Source organism: Rhinoderma darwinii, chromosome 1 (assembly GCF_050947455.1).
Source record: "Rhinoderma darwinii isolate aRhiDar2 chromosome 1, aRhiDar2.hap1, whole genome shotgun sequence".
Classification (NCBI taxonomy): domain Eukaryota; kingdom Metazoa; phylum Chordata; class Amphibia; order Anura; family Rhinodermatidae; genus Rhinoderma; species Rhinoderma darwinii.
The window spans coordinates 550,219,430-550,238,504 of record NC_134687.1 but is presented as its reverse complement, the minus strand read 5'-3'; the positions used below and the strand labels follow the sequence as shown (position 1 = coordinate 550,238,504).

General features: G+C 39.7%; 1 protein-coding gene across 1 annotated transcript in view; it reads left to right on the top strand.

Annotated features, from left to right (window-relative positions):
• The window catches only part of MSH3 (mutS homolog 3), a 237,015-nt gene extending 218,357 nt beyond the window's left edge, over positions 1 to 18,658 (top strand). Inside the window, exons 23-24 of the mRNA XM_075837774.1 lie at positions 14,329 to 14,503; positions 16,432 to 18,658. Of these exons, the coding sequence (XP_075693889.1) occupies positions 14,329 to 14,503; positions 16,432 to 16,528 (272 nt within the window). The 3' untranslated portion in view covers positions 16,529 to 18,658. The remainder of the gene's footprint in view (positions 1 to 14,328; positions 14,504 to 16,431) is intronic.
• The last annotated feature ends 417 nt before the right edge of the window (positions 18,659 to 19,075 follow it).

Below are 19,075 nucleotides of genomic sequence, written 5' to 3'. Positions count from 1 at the left end.
GTGACCGGGGTCAAAGTGCCCTGGTGACGTCATCCTGCAGGTCAAAGATTAGAATCGTAACTATTTAGCAAAGAAATACTGGATTTAAGTAATATTATACAACGATGTTTAACAAACAGAATGAAGCAATAGCAATCGATCTTTGAGGAAACTAAAATTAGCATGACAAAGGTACATTTAGGTGCTGACTAAGGCGTAAAGTAACCAATTGGATAGAAAGACGGTAAAAGCAAACTTATTAACCAGTTCTGGACCGGGCTATTTTGAGCCTTCAGGACCAGACACCGTTTAGCCCTTTTTATCACGTGTTAGTTAAATGGCTATAACTTTTATATTTGTTGAGCTAATTACGTGATTTTTGCGAAGTTTTTTCCGTAGACAATGCAGGTTTATGTTTTTATCATTTTTATACACACCTTTTTTGCTATTCTAGACTTTATTCATAAAGTTTGAAAATAATAGTAAAAAAATAAGCTTTTTTACGTTTCAGCTATTTTTTTTTGGTAATAACATAGTTTTACCCTAAAATAGACCTTTTATTTGTGATCGTCATTGTCTACCGTAAATTTTAATATATTACATGTCTATATTAGGGTAATTGGGTCAGCGCTAGCGTTACAAAAATGATTGGCGGGGGGGAACGTTTTTTTGGGGGTGGGTATTTTATGTGTATTTAAAAAAAATTGCACTTGACTTTACTATTTTTTTATTACTATGGTCTGTCCCTCAAAAGGTCAAAAAAGACCTTTGGGGAACGTTATATATTTTTTTTCTTTCTTTTACACCATGTTTTTCCACTGTAACTGCAGCTGCACAGCAGCCCCAGTTACAGGGGAAATCAGCCCTCTCAGTGACGATTGTCACTAATAGGACTGTGCTTGGTCTAGTAAGACCCAGCAGCAGTCTGTCAGTAACGGCACCCGGCGATCATGTGACCAGTCACATGATCACCGGGAGGAATAGAGACAGCGCCACTGCTGCGGTCTCTATTCCTATGCACAGCGTTCATTGAACGCTGTGCACTTCTTAACAGCGGATGTCACAGCCCTTTACAGTAACATTTCCCACGATAGAGGTTTGAAAGTGGTAGAATCTGTTCTAGCCTCCAACTCTGACATACCAATAGCACAAACACGGTTTTTAACCAACTGCATAGAATACATTCTGAAACATAACGTCTTCAGTTTTGGCAATAACTATTATAATCAGATAAAGGGCTGTGCAATGGGTTCTCGTTTTGCTCCGGCATACGCCAATCTTTATATGGGTAGCTTTGAGGATAATTATATTTATGCTAATCATGTTTTTAATGACAGAATTTTATTATACAGGCGTTATATTGACAACCTGTTTTTTGTGTGGAAAGGAGAGGAAGAAGAGGCCTCTGCTTTTATTGATATACTCAATTTGAACGACTTTGGTTTAATCTTCACTCATACATTTTCCACTGGTTATATTGATTTCTTGGACCTGGCTATTAGCTTTAACAAAAATACAAATAAATGTAACACTTTAAAGCTGTAGGTGTCAATAGCTACATTGACTTTAGGAGTGCGCACTATCCACCGTGGATTAAAAATGTCCCCTTCGCACAGTTTAGAAGAGTACGGAAGACTTGCTCTTCTGATAACAATTTCCTTAAAGAATGTAATGTCCTGGAAAAAAAGATTTAAAGAATTTTTTTTTCCAGTGAATCTAATAAAAGGAGCACGCTCCAGAGCTGCTAAACTAACCCAAGACTCGTGTATCAACCAAGTAAAAACGAAAAACGAAGGTATAAACTAAAAATAACTTCATTACATCATTTAACAGTGGGAACAAATCTGTGAGGTTAATTCTGACTAAATATTGGCACATCCTGAAAAACGACCCATTCCTAAAAGATATTCTGCCGTATAAACCAACCATTACTTTCAGACGGTCATATTATTTGATAAATATTCTTGCTCCCAGCAGAATATATAAACCCAAGCCTCTCACTCCAAACATTTTCCCAGCTTTAATTGGCTCCTATAAATGTGGTCAAGCACGATGTTTATGCTGTAACAATATTTCACACATAAAGGACGTTTTACCTCAACAGTCACCACTGAAATTTTTCCCATTAAGTCTTTTCTTAACTGTGGGAGTATGTATGTTATATACCCTTTAGAATGTTTGTGTCGGTTACAATATATTGGGAGGACAATTCAATGCTTACGAAGTAGAATCAATAAGCACAGGTTCAACGTGCTGAAGGGATTCCTTAAACACAGTGTTTCCCGTCACTGTGCTTCATCGCATAACTGCCAATTTGACAGAATTAGTATCATCCCCATAGAACAAATATCCCCTGATGTTCCTAATCGCTTTCAGAAATTAAAACAAAAAGAAAATTATTGGATTTTTAAACTTATTACTCTCTATCCAAAAGGTCTTAATGATATATCAGAATCTTCCCTTGATTGATAATTCCGTGCTATATTGCTAATTACGTGCTATAGCAATAACTAATCATCTGTTTTAAATGTATAAACTCTAATGGTTTGAGGAATTCTTAATGTTACAATGCATGTATTGAGTTATTTAGTTGTCTTACCTTGTCACTAGCATCTTTATGATACTCCCAGTTCCTCTTTATAACCCGTACCGGCTTCTGCAGCTGAATGTGGTTGCCTTGACTCCAGGGACGCTCTGGCGGCACCTGTGTACTTGTGCGATCTGCAGCACGAAAAATGGTTCGTTTTTATTCACTTATTTCTTTTTACTGCACATTTAACGTCTACCTTATACAATGTTCATTGTAAATACTTTTTTATGTGATTTTTTTATGTGAGTTTTAATAAGTTTGCTTTTACCGTCTTTCTATCCAATTGGTTACTTTACGCCTTAGTCAGCACCTAAATGTACCTTTGTCACGCTAATTTTAGTTTCCTCAAAGATCGATTGCTATTGCTTCATTCTGTTTGTTAAACATCGTTGTATAATATTACTTAAATCTAGTATTTCTTTGCTAAATAGTTACGATTCTAAACTTTGACCTGCAGGATGACGTCACCAGGGCACTTTGACCCCGGTCACATTGGCGGTTTTTTAACTATGTGATGTTTTTAAATAGTGCTGTTTGTACGGACATTTTATACGGCCTGATGAAGATGCCGGTGCGGCATTGAAACGCGTAGCCTGGATTACAATAAACAGTTATTTATCATTTGCATTTACTATTTCACAGTAGCAGCACCGTTTATGATCCCTTCTTTTGCATCTTTATTTTAGCATCTACAGAGGGCACTGTGGCAGCATCTACAGAGGGCACTGTGGCATTATCTACAGAGGGCACTGTGGCATTATCTACAGAGGGCACTGTGGCATTATCTACAGAGGGCACTGTGGCATTATCTACAGAGGGACTGTGGCATTATCTACAGAGGGCACTGTGGCATTATCTACAGAGGGCACTGTGGCATTATCTACAGAGGGCACTGTGGCATTATCTACAGAGGGCACTGTGGCATTATCTACAGAGGGCAAGGTGGCATTATCTACAGAGGGCACTGTGGCATTATCTACAAAGGGCACTGTGGCATTATCTACAGAGTGAACTGTGGCATTATCTACAGAGGGCACTGTGGCATTATCTACAGAAGGCACTGTGGCATGATCTACAGAAGGCACTGTGGCATTATCTACAGAGGGCACTGTGGCATTATCTACAGAGGGCACTGGCATCTACAAAGGGCACTGTGGCATTATCTACAGAGGGCACTGTGGCATTATCTACAGCGGTCACTGTGGCAGTATCTACAGCGGTCACTGTGGCAGTATCTACAGCGGGCACTGTGGCAGTATCTACAGAGGGCACTGGCACAATCTAAAAAGGGGCTGCCTAATTTTGACATTTGTGTGTCTGCCAAACGCTACCAACTGACCCGCCGGACTGCATTTAGCGACACTTAAACTGGATTGTTGAAATAAGCACGTGGAGAAATCTCGCAAATTTCCGGTAAGTTTAACCCCTTAATGACCAAGCCAGATTTGTTAAATCTGGTATGTGTGACTTTATCAGAGAATAACTCTGCGAAAGTTTTGAATATCCAAGTAATTCTGACATTGTTTTTTCGTCACATGTTGTACTTTATTTTAGTGGTAAAAGTAGACTGATACGATTCGCGGAAGTTAATAAAAAAATAGAAAAAATGAAGAAATTTTGTAAAAATTATCATTTTTCCCTATTTTTAACGGCAATATGTCACATATGTACATACATACTGTACAATTTTTTTAATTAAATATATATTTCCATCTCTTTACTCTATTTTGGCAGCACTTTTGAAGAAAAAATTATTTTTTTTTTAGCAATTTAGAAGACTTACAAGTTTAGTAATAATTTTAGACATTTTGAAGTACATTTGGTTTTCCTGCACCAAGCCAGGTTTTCAGAGGCTCATAGGTGTCAGAATGGTGGAAACCCCCACAAGTGACCCCATTTTGCAAACTACACCCCTTAAGGTATTTATTAAGGGGTGTGGTAAGTATTTTGACCCCACGGTTTTTTTTGTAAGAATTCATGCAAAGCAGGCGTAAAAAAATATAATCTCACTTTTTTTCATAAAAGTATCACTTTGAAGACAGATTTCTTTGTAAAGCGACCATGAGAATGAAGAAACACACCCCAAAATATATCACCCTGTTTCTCCTGTTTTCAAAAATTCCCACATTGTGACCCTAATGCATTGCCTGGACACACGGCAGGGCCCGAAAGGAAGGGAACACCCGGAGACTTTCAGGTCTCATATTTTGCTTGAAAATGTTTTAGGCCCCACTGTATATTTGGAGAGGTTTTGAACTACCAGAACGATAGAAATTCCCCATAAACGACCCCATTTAGAAAACTAGACCCCTTAAGGTATTTATCTAGGGGTGTAGTGAGTATTTTGACCCCACAGTTTTTTGCTAAATTTAATGCATAGCAGGTGACAAAAAATAAAAAAATCACTTTTTTCATAAAAGTATCACTTTGAAGACAGATTTCTGTGTAAAGCGACCATAAGAATGAAGAAACACACCCCAAAATCTATCACCCGGTTTCTCCTGTTTTCAAAAATACTCTCATTGTTGCCCCAATCTGCTTATTAGACGTGTGGCTGGGCCAAAAAGAGAGTGGATTTCAGGGCACAATTGAATAAATTCTCGGCCCCATATCATGCATTTAGAGGCATTGAGCAGCCTGAACAAAAAAAAAAACCACGAAGAAATGACCCCATTTTAAAAACTAAACCCCTAAAGGTATTCATCTAGTGGTGTAGTGGGCATGCGGACCAAAATTTTTTTAAAGGAGGAAATAATGGGTATCATTTCAGACACTATGGGTATATAATGTTTTCTTCAAACTCTTATTACGTTTCCACATGAAATAGAGGAGACGTGGTAGAAGGTTATTTTGTTAGAAATATGCCACATTAATAAATTTGTGCGGCATACAGAAGAGAAGTGAAGCCGTGAAGACGTATTTGCCTGTACTTATGACTATGTCTTGCTGAAGAAGCAGTTGGTGCCATCATGATGTCATTGTGGACAGAATTCTGTCCTAATATAAAGTCGGTCAGAAAGGAAAAAATAAACTGTACTGGAGTGACGGGCAATATCTTCAAACAAATGGAGGAAAATGTATCCAACTATGTTGCAAACTCGAGTCTGTTCACTAGATAGAAGAACACCTGCAGGGCTGCCATGACAAGGTTTTTTTTTTCCAGTGACTGGTTGTACAACGTCTCTTTAGCTCCATCAATCCTTATGAGGGACGAACATGCCAAGTGACGCGGTACACCATAACAGACCCCTGCCCGGCAAGGTAGGAACCGCTATGTGCACAAAACAACCAATCACCTACAGAATATATAGAGGGGCAATGTCCAAAACCATCTATAGGAACAGTAAAGGATCACTAATTTCCCAAAATGATGTCAGTATTTCCAGAAGAACCGTAACAAAGCCCATGGTGTATTGATAAGGAACAGCTCGATTTATTAGAGATCTTCCCAAAAAAAAATATCATGCCCGTATCACGGTACAGAATTAGGAATGTAACAGCCGTATGTGGCAGGACATAGTCATAAGAAAAAGGAAATACATCCCCAATTTATTCTTGTAACCATTGCTAAAATGCACGACTTCCACTAATTCAGGGGCGGCACGGGACGCAGGTGTTGGATTTATCTACTAATAAATGCAATGCCCACATTTATTTTTTATTTCAAGAACACTTGTGGGGTCCATGTTCTGAATAGACAGATGTGGGCTCCTGCACAATAAACTGTATTCATTTGTGAGTGATCAAGTCCAGGATTTAATTGTCCAAGAATTGTATAAAAAAAATCATAAAGGGGAAATTTAGTTTTACAGTCTGAAATAAATAAACCTCCCCATGAGAATCCCTCCCTCCCTTGGAAAGCCCAGAAACTAAACAAAAAAATATGCATAAATGAAATTGACTCCCTAAAAAGAATCCCCCCACCCCACCCTTTTTGGTTTTCCCTAAATTATAGATAAAATTAATAATTAGAAACGGTGTGGTAGGTCTCAAAACAGGGGTAGTTGCACAGGCCTGGATTTGAAGGGCACATGGGGCAGTAAAACCGGGAATCGCTCCTCCTTCCGTGTTTACTGCACACCCGGCATCTCTTTTGGGGGTATCTTTGGTTCACAGAGGAAGGGACGGGGTGAAGGAAGTGGCACTCAGTGAGCCTTTTGACATCCTCTGACTCGAAGGAGTCTCTAGGTGTGGGGGAGTCAAACAGGAGGTGCTCTATCATTTTCTCCTGATACTGGAGAAAACTGAGCGTTCCCTGGGTCTTGTAGAGCACATAGCTGTTGTAAGTGGCCATTTGGATAAGGTAGATCGCTACCTTTTTATACCAGGCCCTAGTTTTGCGCTTGACCAGGTATGGTTGTAGGACCTGGTCAGATAGATAGACTCCCCCCATGAACTTGTTATAGTCCACCACGCAGACCGGTTTCCTCTTATCAGAGGTAGCGCCCCTCTCTCTCACTGCCACTGTGGTGTCCTCGTGCACGGTGGAGAGCATGTACACGTCCTTTTTGTCACTCCATTTGACAGCGAGCAACTGGTCACTTGCAAATGAGAGTGACAGACCCCTTACTAGTCGCCTGGACACCAGTTGAGGGAAGCCGACTCTATTTTTTCGTACCGTCCCACAGGCCCCTGTATTCGCAGCATGGAGGGACTTATACAGGGGGACACTGGTGTAGTAATTGTCGGTGTACACATGGTACCCTTTTTGTAGAAATGGCACCATGAGTTCCCAGACAATTTTCCCACTAATGCCAATATCCTCTGGGCATCCTGGGGGATTAAGGTGGCGGTCCCTGCCCTCATAAATGAAAAAGCCACAGGTGTAGCCCGTTGTGCTCTCGCACACCTTATAGAGTTTCACTCCGTATCGGGCTCTTTTGGAGGGGATGTATAGGCGAAACGATAGACGGCCCTTGAAGGACATAAGGGACTCATCTACCGCTAGTTTTTGGCCTGGTGTGTATAAATTGAAAAATGAGTCACTTATGAGGGAGATTAGGGGTCTCAGTTTGTTGAGGCGATCATAGGCTGGGTCACTTCTTGGGGGGATTTGTGTATTGTCAGAAAAATGCATGAAACGCATTAGAGTCTCATAGCGCGTTCGGGCCATAACGGCTGCAAATACAGGGGTGCTATGGATAGCGCTGGTAGCCCAATAGGAGCGGATAGAGGGTTTTTTACTATGCCCATGTTTAGGGTAATTCCCCCAAAAAAAATTATTTCAGAAACTGTTGTGGGAATCCATCCTCTGGCATAGCAAGACCTGGGATTTTGGGTGCCAAATTGCCTGGTGTATAAATTCGTCTGCTGGACGATTAGTTCCAGGACCTGATCGCATATAAACAAATGAAAAAAATTATAGGGACTAAAATTTGAGACATCTGCGTTGATGCCTGGAGTCGCTGTAAATGGCAAAACTTGGGGGGGGAAAGCAATTGCAGGATCCCAAATTGCGGAAGGGACTGCAGTACTAGGCCCGTCTCCTGACGCTTCACCGCTGACCGCTGCGTCCACCACCATAGGGCTGGGGGGTCCAGTGGCAGAAGCAGAACTTGTATCGCTTTCTGAGCCAAGTTCTGCTTCTGACGCAGTGTCCGTATCACTGCCGGAACCGCTAGAGCACAGCATGGTGTATGCCTGCTCTGCAGAGAACATTCTGCGGCTTCTGCGGTTCATGTTCACTACACTAATAATTGTGTTTTGTTTTTTTTAGAAGACAAACAAAAAAACGGGGGTGATTACGTGTAATCTGGGGTGATTACTGGTAATCTGGGGTGATTACTGGTAATCTGGGGTAATTACGGGTAATCTGTGGTAATTACGGGTAATCTGTGGTAATTACGGGTAATCTGGGGTGATTACGGGTAATCTGGGGTGATTACGGACAATATTCGGATAATATCGGAACACTGGCGAGTATGTGGTGTATTTTACAGTATAATACAGCACAAGATTTGTATAGTATCTCTCCTCTCACAGATCAACTACAGTGAGAGGAGGGAGGGAAAGAGCACAAATCCTGTGCTGTATTGTGTAAATATGAGACTATGGTCACTGTGATAGGTATATCACAGTGACCATCTGATCAGGGACCAATTATCAGGGTGCCTGATCAGTTTCTATTTACAGGCAGAATAGCTGCCTTTCACTGACAGCGCATGCGTGCGCCATTTTTTTTTAATTTTCCCGCCCGTTGGGGGGTGAAGGGGGGGGCACGATCGGGGGCCTAACAAGTCGTTTTTTATCTCCTCTCACCAAACATTCATGGTGAGAGGAGATAAAAAGTTAGATTTACAGTGCTGAACTCATTGTAACGGCGATCGCCGGTGTTCGTTGAATACCGGCGATCACCGGTTTGGGGACCGCAAACAACGGTCCCCAGACTGTGCTCCAAGCCCTCAGCTACCTCTGGTAGCTGAGGGCAGGGAGCTATCCCTCTGAACGGTGCCGCACTCTTAATTAGATCGTGTGCGCATGCGCGGGCGCCATTTTTTTTCTCTCCCCGGCAGTTGCGGGGGGAGAAGAGAAGGGGGGCATGATCGCGGGCATCGGAGGCCCTTCAGGTTAGTTTTTTATCTCCTCTCACCAAACATTCACGGTGAGAGGAGATAAAAAATTTACTTTTCCACCGCTGCATACATTGTAACGGCGGTCGCCGGTATTCGTTGAATACCGGCGAACAACGGTCCCCAGACTGTGCTCCAAGCCCTCAGCTACCTCCGGTAGCTGAGAGCAGGGAGCTATCTCTTTTCACGGCGCCGCAATTTTATTCTGATGCAGCGCCGTGAAAAGGCGTATGCATCAGAATAAAGCCCGTTAGTGGCCGCCGTGAAAAGGCGTATTGGCGGTCACTAACGGGTTAAACCTAGCGCTATTATTATAGTAATGTAGTATTGCTATAGTAATGTAGTATTGTTATAGTAATGTAGTAGTATAGTAATATAGTGTTATAGTAGTTCAAGTAATTAACAATAATTTTGTAATTTATCAAATTTGAAAGTAATGCGACCCGTCAAATAAATTTTTTTACTATATGTGGCCCACTTACCCAGCCGAGTTTGAGACCCCTGATCTTGAGTATGGCCTTTCAGTCGAGCATAATACGGGTGCTTATTTGCGCCCATATTATGGACGCAACACCAGGACCTCCCGTGGTTCATCGTACTTGGAGTTCGCGCACAAAAGGCTTCTATGGTGCTTTAACTCTGGTTCTGATGATGAGCCCCAGGAGGTTGGGATGTTGCATCCAGAATACTGGTGCAAAAAAAACACCCTTTGCAGTATTATAGTATAGTATTTTTTATACGAATGCAGGCAATGGTAATATTGAATGCTCCCATCTGGAAGAGGTTTTTTTAAAGGAGTTGTCTCACCATGACTACCCCTTCCTGAAATTTAGCGGAGTTTTGCTTTTGAAACAACAGTTAATACGCTTTTATGTTTAGGAAAATTTCTGGCCTGCTATAAATTTCAAATAAATGGCTGTCCATGTAATACGTGAATATCGTGGTCTGCCAGAACAGATCCGCATATACTTATGTACTGTATGATCAATCAGCATCTCTCGCTTCAGCCTTTTAAGTTGCTGATCTGCCAAGAGCTGCAAAAAAGGCAGGTACTTTCCTACACGCGTCACTTCATGTTTTTTTTTTTGCTATCTGTATCTTGTGAGCACTTGCAAAGCTGAGGAGCTGTGACATACGGTGCAGCCAATCCAATATTACATGCATGTATAATCCTTTTTTGTTTTAACCCTTTTATTTTGTTTTATTTTTTTCATTGGATGTATTTTGGGCTAAAAAGATGTTCTGTATTCGGTTTTTATAAAAAATTCTGAACCGCTTTTATTTTGCACCCTGTGTTGCAATACATGGCAAACTGACGGATTTCACAGTGAATGGCATTTTTACCCTAAATCAACATGCAATATAAGAAATTGTGTCAATAGCCTTTAAAGCATATCAATCATACATAAAAGTGGTGTTTGCCAGTCATTTCCTATATGTTGCAATGCTTTTTCCTGGAAATATAGCAATTGGTGATCACTAGATAGATATATATGTAGATAGATATGTGTGTGTATATATAGATATGTGTGTACATATAGATATGTGTGTGTATGTAGATATGTGTGTGTATATATATATATATATATATATATATATATACACACACACATACACAGTTAGGTCCAGAATTATATGGACAGTGACAAGTTTTGGCATTTTAGCTGTTTGCCAAAACATATTGAATATCCAATTATATAATCAATATGGGCTTAAAGTGCTAATTTTTATTTTAAGGGTTTTCGCATCCTAATTTGTGGAAGGGTTTAGTAATTACAGCTCTTTAATATGTAACTGCCTCTTTTTCAAGGGACCAAAGGTAATTGGACAATTATCTCAAAAGCTATTTAATGGGCTGCATGGGCTATTCTCTTGTTAATCCATCAATAATTAAGCAGGTAAAAGGTCTGGAGTTGATTCCAGGTGTGGCATTTGCATTTGGAAGCTGTTGCTGTGAACCCACAACATGAGGTCAAAGGAGCTCTCAATGCAAGTGAAACAGACCATCGTTAGGCTGAAGAAAATTAAATCATCCATCAGAGAGATCGCACAAATGCTAGGAGTGGCCTAATCAACCGTTTGGTACATTCTTGAAAAAAAAGAGCACACTGGTGATCTCGTGAACTCCAAAAGGCCTGGACGTCCACGGAAGACAACAGTGATGGATGATCGCAGAATCCTTTCCATGGTGAAGAAAAACCCCTCCACAACATCTACCCAAGTGAAGAACACTCCCCTGGAAGTAGGCGTATCAGTATCTAAATCTACCATAAGGAGAAGACTTCATAAAAGCGCAAATACAGAGGGTTCACCACAAGGTGCAAACCATTAATCAGCCTCAAAAATAGAAAGGCCAGATTAGTCTTTGCCAAACAACATCTAAAGAAGCCAGCCTAGTTCTGGAACAGCATTCTTTGGACAGCTGAAACGAAGATCGACCTGTACCAGAATGATGCGAGGAAGAAAGTATGGAGAAGGCTTGGAACGGCTCATGATCCAAAGCACACCACATCCTCTGTAAAACATGGTGGAGGCAGTGTAATGGCATGAGCATGCATGACTGCCATAGGCACTGGGTCACTGGTGTTTATTGATGATGTGACTGAAGACAGAAGCAGCCAGATGAATTCTGAAGTGTTCAGGGATATAATTTCTCAGATTCAAATGCAGCAAGTCTGATTGGACGTCGCTTTACAGTACAGATGGACAATGACCCAAAACATATTGCGAGAGCAACCCAGGAGTTTTTTTTAAGGACAAGAAGTGGAATAGTCTGCAATTGCCAAGCCAATCACCAGATCTCAACCCGATCGAGCTGCATTTCACTTGCTTGACAAAAGTAAAGGCAGAAAGACCCACAAACCAGCAACAACTGAAGTCAGCTGCAGTAAAGGCCGGGCAAAGCATCACAAAGGAGGAAACCCAGCGTTTGGTGATGTCAAGGGGTTCCAGACTTCAGGCAGTCATTGCCTGCAAAGGATTCTCTACAAAGTAGATTTTATTTCTGGTAATGTTAATTTGACCAATTACTTTTGAGCCTCTGAAATGAGGAGGCTGTGTAGAAAAATGGTTGCAATTCCTAAACGTTTCACAGGATATTTTTTGTTCAACCCCTTGAATTAAACTTGAAAGTCTGCACTTCAATTGTATCTCAGTTGCTTCATTTCAAATCCAATGTGGTGGCATGCAGAACCCAAATCATGAAGATTGTGCCACTGTCCAAATAATTCTGGACCTAACTGTGTGTGTGTGTGTGTGTGTGTGTGTGTGTGTGTGTGTGTGTGTGTGTGTGTGTGTGTGTGTGTATGTGTATATATATTATATATATATATATATATACACACACTACCGTTCAAAAGTTTGGGGTCACCCAGACAATTTTGTGTTTTCCATGAAAACTCCCAATTATATTGAAATGACTAGAAAATATAGTCAAGACATTGACAAGGTTAGAAATAATGATTTTTATTTCAAATAATAATTTTCTCCTTCAAACTTTGCTTTCGTCAAAGAATGCTCCATTTGCAGCAATTACAGTATTGCAGACCTTTGGCATTCTAGCTCTTAATTTGCTGAGGTAATCGGGAGAAATTTCACCTCATTCTTCCAGAAGCCCCTCCCACAAGTTGGATTTTGCTTGATGGGCACTTCTTGCGTACCATACGGTCAAGCTGCTCCCACAACAGCTCTATGGGGTTGAGATCTGTTGACTGCGCTGGCCACTCCATTACAGATAGAATACCAGCTGCCTGCTTCTTCCCTAAATAGTTCTTGCATAATTTGGAGGTGTGCTTTGGGTCATTGTCCTGTTGTAGGATGAACTTGGCTCCAATCAAGCGCTGTCCACAGGGTATGGCATGGCGTTGCAAAATGGAGTGATAGCCTTCCTTATTCAAAATCCCTTTTACCTTGTACAAATCCCCCACTTTACCAGCACCAAAGCAACCCCAGACCATCATATTACCTCCACCATGCTTGACAGATGGCGTCAGGCACTCTTCCAGCATCTTTTCAGTTGTTCACAAATGTTCTGTGTGATCCAAACACCTCAAACTTCCATTCGTCTGTCCATAACACTTTTTTCCAATCTTCCTCTGTCCAATGTCTGTGTGCTTTTGCCCATATTAATCTTTTCCTTTTATTAGCCAGTCTCAGATATGGCTTTTTCTTTGCCACTCTGCCCTGAAGGCCAGCATCCCGGAGTCGCCTCTTCACTGTAGACGTTGACACTGGCGTTTTGCGGGTACTATTTAATGAAGCTGCCAGTTGAGGACCTGTGAGGCGTCTATTTCTCAAACTAGAGACTCTAATGTACTTGTCTTGTTGCTCAGTTGTGCAGCGGGGCCTCCCGCTTCTCGTTCTACTCTGGTTAGAGCCTGTTTGTGCTGTCCTCTGAAGGGAGTAGTACACACCGTTGTAGGAAATCTTCAGTTTCTTGGCAATTTCTCGCATGGAATAGCCTTCATTTCTAAGAACAAGAATAGACTGTCGAGTTTCACATGAAAGCTCTCTTTTTCTAGCCATTTTGAGAGTTTAATCAAACCCACAAATGTAATGCTCCAGATTCTCAACTAGCTCAAAGGAAGGTCAGTTTTATAGCTCCTCTAAACAGCAAAACTGTTTACAGCGGTTCTAACATAATTGCACAAGGGTTTTCAAGTGTTTTATAATCATCCATTAGCCTTCTAACACAGTTAGCAAACACAATGTACCATTAGAACACTGGAGTGATGGTTGCTGGAAATGGGCCTCTATACACCTATGTAGATATTGCATTAAAAACCAGACGTTTGCAGCTAGAATAGTCATTTAGCACATTAACAATGTATAGAGTGTATTTCTGATTAATTTAATGTTATCTTCATTGAAAAAAAACTGTGCTTTTCTTGCAAAAATAAGGAAATTTCTAAGTGACCCTAAACTTTTGAACGGTAGTGTGTATGTATATATTATTTATATATATATATATGTGTGTGTGTATATATATATATATATATATATATATGTGTGTGTATATATATATATATTATTTATAGATCTATATATATTATTTATTTATATATATATATATTATTTATATAGATTATATATATATATATATATATGTGTGTATATTTGATATCTGTAAACTAGGTTTTTTTCTATAATGTGTGTATAACCGTGTAGAGTATGTTTTTTCTGTTTCTACAGAGTCTGAAGTTGCAGATAAGCCTCAGTTTATCACATTTTTATATCAGATAACGCGAGGAGTTGCTGCAAGGAGTTATGGTTTGAATGTTGCTAAACTGGCAGACGTCCCAGAGGAAGTTTTAAATAAAGCAGCTTGTAAATCTAAAGATCTGGAGGGGTTAGTGGAGATGAAAAGGTAAACATATTGACAAAATATAATAAATCATTCTAGGAGTACAGTTTTGTGTTCTTTACAGATGAGACACGGGTTAGTCAAACCAAAGGACATAGAGTAGCAGAGGGTTGGTCAGTATTCTTCCATGAGGCTCATGTGACATATTCCATGGTATAATACACACTTATCCTTGTGCAAATGCTTACAGCATTATCCTATGGCCTCATGCCCACTTTAGTTTTTTTTCTTCAGGATGCTTTTCTTTTTTTTAACGGATAGCACCCTGACACATTCATTTGAATGGGGCCATGCACACTTCCATTGTTTTAGCGTACAGTGCGGCCCTTCCGTCAAAAATAGGACAGGTCCTACTCCTGTCCATTTTTTACGAAACAGTCTCGGCCTTTTCATTGATTTGGTTCGTGAAACAACGGACTGCACACGGAAGCCATCCGTGTGCGGTCCGTGTTTCGCGGATCCGTCATTAGCGGCCGTACAACGGTCGACGGACATGTGCATACAGCCTTAAAGAAAAGTATCAGAGCTGTCATGGGCAGCCAATCAGAATCGTGATTTCATTTTTCCCTTGCAGATTTGTAAATGAAAGGAATGATCTGATTAGTTGCTCTGGACACTTTGAGCACTTTGTTAGAACAGCGTTTTTTAAAAAAAAAATTTGGGCACGAAGCACAGACTTCACTTATATTCTTGTCCATAATGGGGCTTGCAATCTAATCTAACAATTTAAAACTGTCAGATTGGTACTATGGTCAATAACACTTAACTTAAAGGTGAAAGCCTGTCAAAATGATCTTCAGATACAAGTGGGAAGATCACATTTGTGATGTCTGATCTCTGAACACCACTAGATTTCAGAATGAAAGGGCTCTATAGAGTGCTTTAAAGGGTTCTCCCATAAATATTACATTTTGCAAAACAATCATTTTTTTTAAAAATTATTATTATTTTTTTTTAAATGCTTGTGCTGGTTATGGTGCCCCATACTGTTCTTTTGATTCCCTTCATAGAAGGTCCACCCAATGTGTCCAATCATTGTGAAAAGAAGCCACTTCTAGTGCGCACCTTTTTGGTTGCTCTGCACAATAACAGGAATCACTCTGCCGGCAGTCTAGAAGAGGATGCGGGCAGTGGAATAGTGCTACTGGTCATGTGTGTCCACCGGCACTGAACATTATTAGGTGGACATTTTGAGAAGGAATAAAAAGAACATCAGTGGGTAATATTTAATTGTGGGACAATCCCTTTAAACTCCTCTTGGCTCTGTTCAGAGACTTCTGGTACTGGAAATCGGACAACTTTTTAAAAAAACTGTCTTTAATTTGAATGGACTGTTGCTTGTAATGTGTCTGATTTCCAGTAACAGACATCTCTGAGCAGTGCCAAAGGGGTCTAAGCACTATTTAACACCCTTTCATACTGGAAATCGGTGACTGTATGAGATCACAGATTTCACCACTTTGATATGCTCCCATTTACCTATGACATATCAAATAATTTAGTCTGGATTTCACTTTAAATGAAGACTCCGGATTTTGCCCTTCTGTACATGTCGTCATAATGCACACAGCCGTTAGAGCATAACTGTACATTCAGCAAACTTTTGATATGTTATAGCGATATTTTAGAATTTAGTATTGATTAGTGGGTTCCGAGTGCTGAGACCCCCTCCATCCCTGAAACAAAGGGGCAAAAGCGCTCAGCTATGTGCTCTGCACCATTGTCTGTGATCGGCTCTCCTCAAAAACCTAAACGCAGGTTTTCTGAAAGTACTATTACTCTTTAAATTAATATATAGAATGTATTTTGAAAAAAAAATATTATTAGAAAATAATGATGTCATTACAACTCTCAAATGACCTTTTTTGCTATTTATTCCAGCTTCCATTTCTTTAGTCTATAAATTATTAACCAATTTTATTTGTTGGCAGGAAGAAGATGAGGACATTTCAAACAGCTTGGGATATTCAAAGTGTTGAGGAACTGAAAGAATTATTGAACTCAGAATCATCTGAACGTTTATCTTGATACACGAACGCTAATGTGGAAGTCATTGGGTTGAAGGAGATGTAGGCGCTAGGAATGCACCAAATACATACTTTATGATTCTGCTGAATATAAATTGGAAAATGAACCCTGATGTACATAAAAAATTAGGCACGGGGGACATGAATGATGCAACAACTATATAGCTTTAGCCCATGTAAGATCTCAAAGTGTTATAAAGTGTCACTATCGCCAAATTTTAGAAATACACTTGTGTATTTGGCACATGACTCTTAATTCCTTTTTGAAATCATGAACATTAACATAAATATAACATAAACATTTTTAACTAAGCATGAACTCGTTTCTTCCTTATCTTGCAAAAAAACAAACAAAAAACACACAAAAACGAAATAATGGAAAAACCAATACGTTTTGGAATAACCCATCCTTATTATGTCTTATACAATATAGGTATAATACTAGGTTGAACACTTTACAGTTAGGTAATCATGAGTTCACATAAGACCCCACAAGTAATATTGAAAGGGTAATTTCTGAAATCTATAAAGCATCTACTTCTGAACTATAGATGGCCGAGACACAACTAGTAAAATAGTTTACCTAAATCTTAACTCCTCAGATCATTGATTTTATCTTATTGACACCTCCATTAGCTGAGGCAGTGATTGATTTTTATTTTATTTTTTTTTAAAACCTATACAACAAATAAACTACAAATTATATTTCCCTTCACACTCCCTATCGCAAGGGAGAAGAAGAAAAAAAAAAAGGATCTGTTTTACAATTTCAAAATAACATTCATAAGGTTTTACATTATCAATCCATTTTTTCTATATGTCAAAGAAACTACAAACACCCTCTGGATTTATAAATGTAGAACTCATATGACATCAACCTATAAGTTTCAGATTTCCATAAGTTGAGAGTTGGAACTATTTTACAAAACCTAGCAATTAATTTTCTAGCCACAAACAAGGATTTTAAAGTTCCCAAAATTGTGGGAGTAATGACTCCAAATTGGCCCGAGTCACCCAATATGCCGATTTTTATATCCATACAAAAGATTTCAATTATAAATCAAGTTAGTCTCATTTATTACATCTGTCCAATATCTGACCAGCTTGGGGCATCTTCTGTGTAAAAAATGTTTAGAACAGTAAAGACTATGTGTAATCAGAAATTTAGAAAGTTTGTGTGCTCCGTTTAACATAACCTTTTGTGAAATCTTGTAAATACGTGTCCACTCTTCATCCGAAACAGCACCTACATCCTCTGTCCATTTAGGACGTGAACTAACAGATAGCTGTTGAGATTTTTTAACCATTAAACAATCCTATACCTTAGAATTAAAAACCCTAATTGACACGTTGTACCACCAAAATGTCATAAACTAAAAAAGTACTATTTTTTTTTTTTTACTCGTTTAATATGATTAAATGTATTTGCATATCTAAATTGTGAATTCCGGGTAATTACCTCTCCTTCCAAGATGTTTTCCAACTCTCTTAAGTTTGCACCATAGGTATACATCCAAAATATTGGACACTTTTTTTTTTTTTTTGTCCAGAATTTGTCTAAATTAAAATTGCCAAGAAGGAGTGAATTTGTTTTGCATTTAACATCATACCATACTTTGTCCAATAGCGTACACACATAATATTTACTATAAAAAGAATCCTGAAATTAACCTGCCTAGAGTCTTTGGAAAATGGTCCAAAATTGAGTGTCCATATTCTTCTTTTTTTATGTAGTCATTGATTACCAAATCATCCCAACACAAAATGTATTTAAGTTGAGAGGCCAAGAAATAGCGTTTCATATTAGGAATTGGCAATCCCCCACCCCCCTTCAATAGGAAGTTGTAGTTGTTGAAGTTTAACCCCTTCCCGCACCTTGGCATACAGGAACGCCCAGGTGAACAGTAACTTCGCGCACCTAGGCGTTCAGTTACGTCCGCGTTTTAACAGTTAGCTGCGGCGCTACACCGCTGTCTGCCCTGCTCTCCCCATTGCCGATCAGCGGCCTGTCACCGCTGAAATCGGCAATTAACCCCTTCGATGCGGTGGTCAATTGCGATCACCACATTGAAGAGGTTTAGAGCAGATCGGCAGCCCCCCACATGCATTTGCGGGGGCTGGCGATCCTTATCATGGCAACCAGAGGCCAGACAATGACTTCCGGGTTGCCATGTATGGAAGCCTCGGAGTAGCAGCCTCCGGCCGAGCCTCCGAGGCTACCTGTCAGTGTGACTGTCACGTCACAATGACAGTTAGAATACATTACACTACGTGTGTAGTGTAATGTACTCTATCAGCGATCAGAGCTGCAAGTCTAAGTGTCCCCTAGTGGGACAAGTAACAAAAGTTAAAAAAAAATGTTTTTAAAAAGTGTAAAAATAAAAGTTATAAGTGACATAAACAAAGAATGCTTTTTTTTCCTATAAATCTTTTATTATCGGAACAAAATTAACACGTTAAAAGAAGTACACATATTTGGTATCACCGCGTTCGTGACGACCCCAACTATAAAACTGTAATATTCTTTTTCCCGCACGGTGAACGCCGC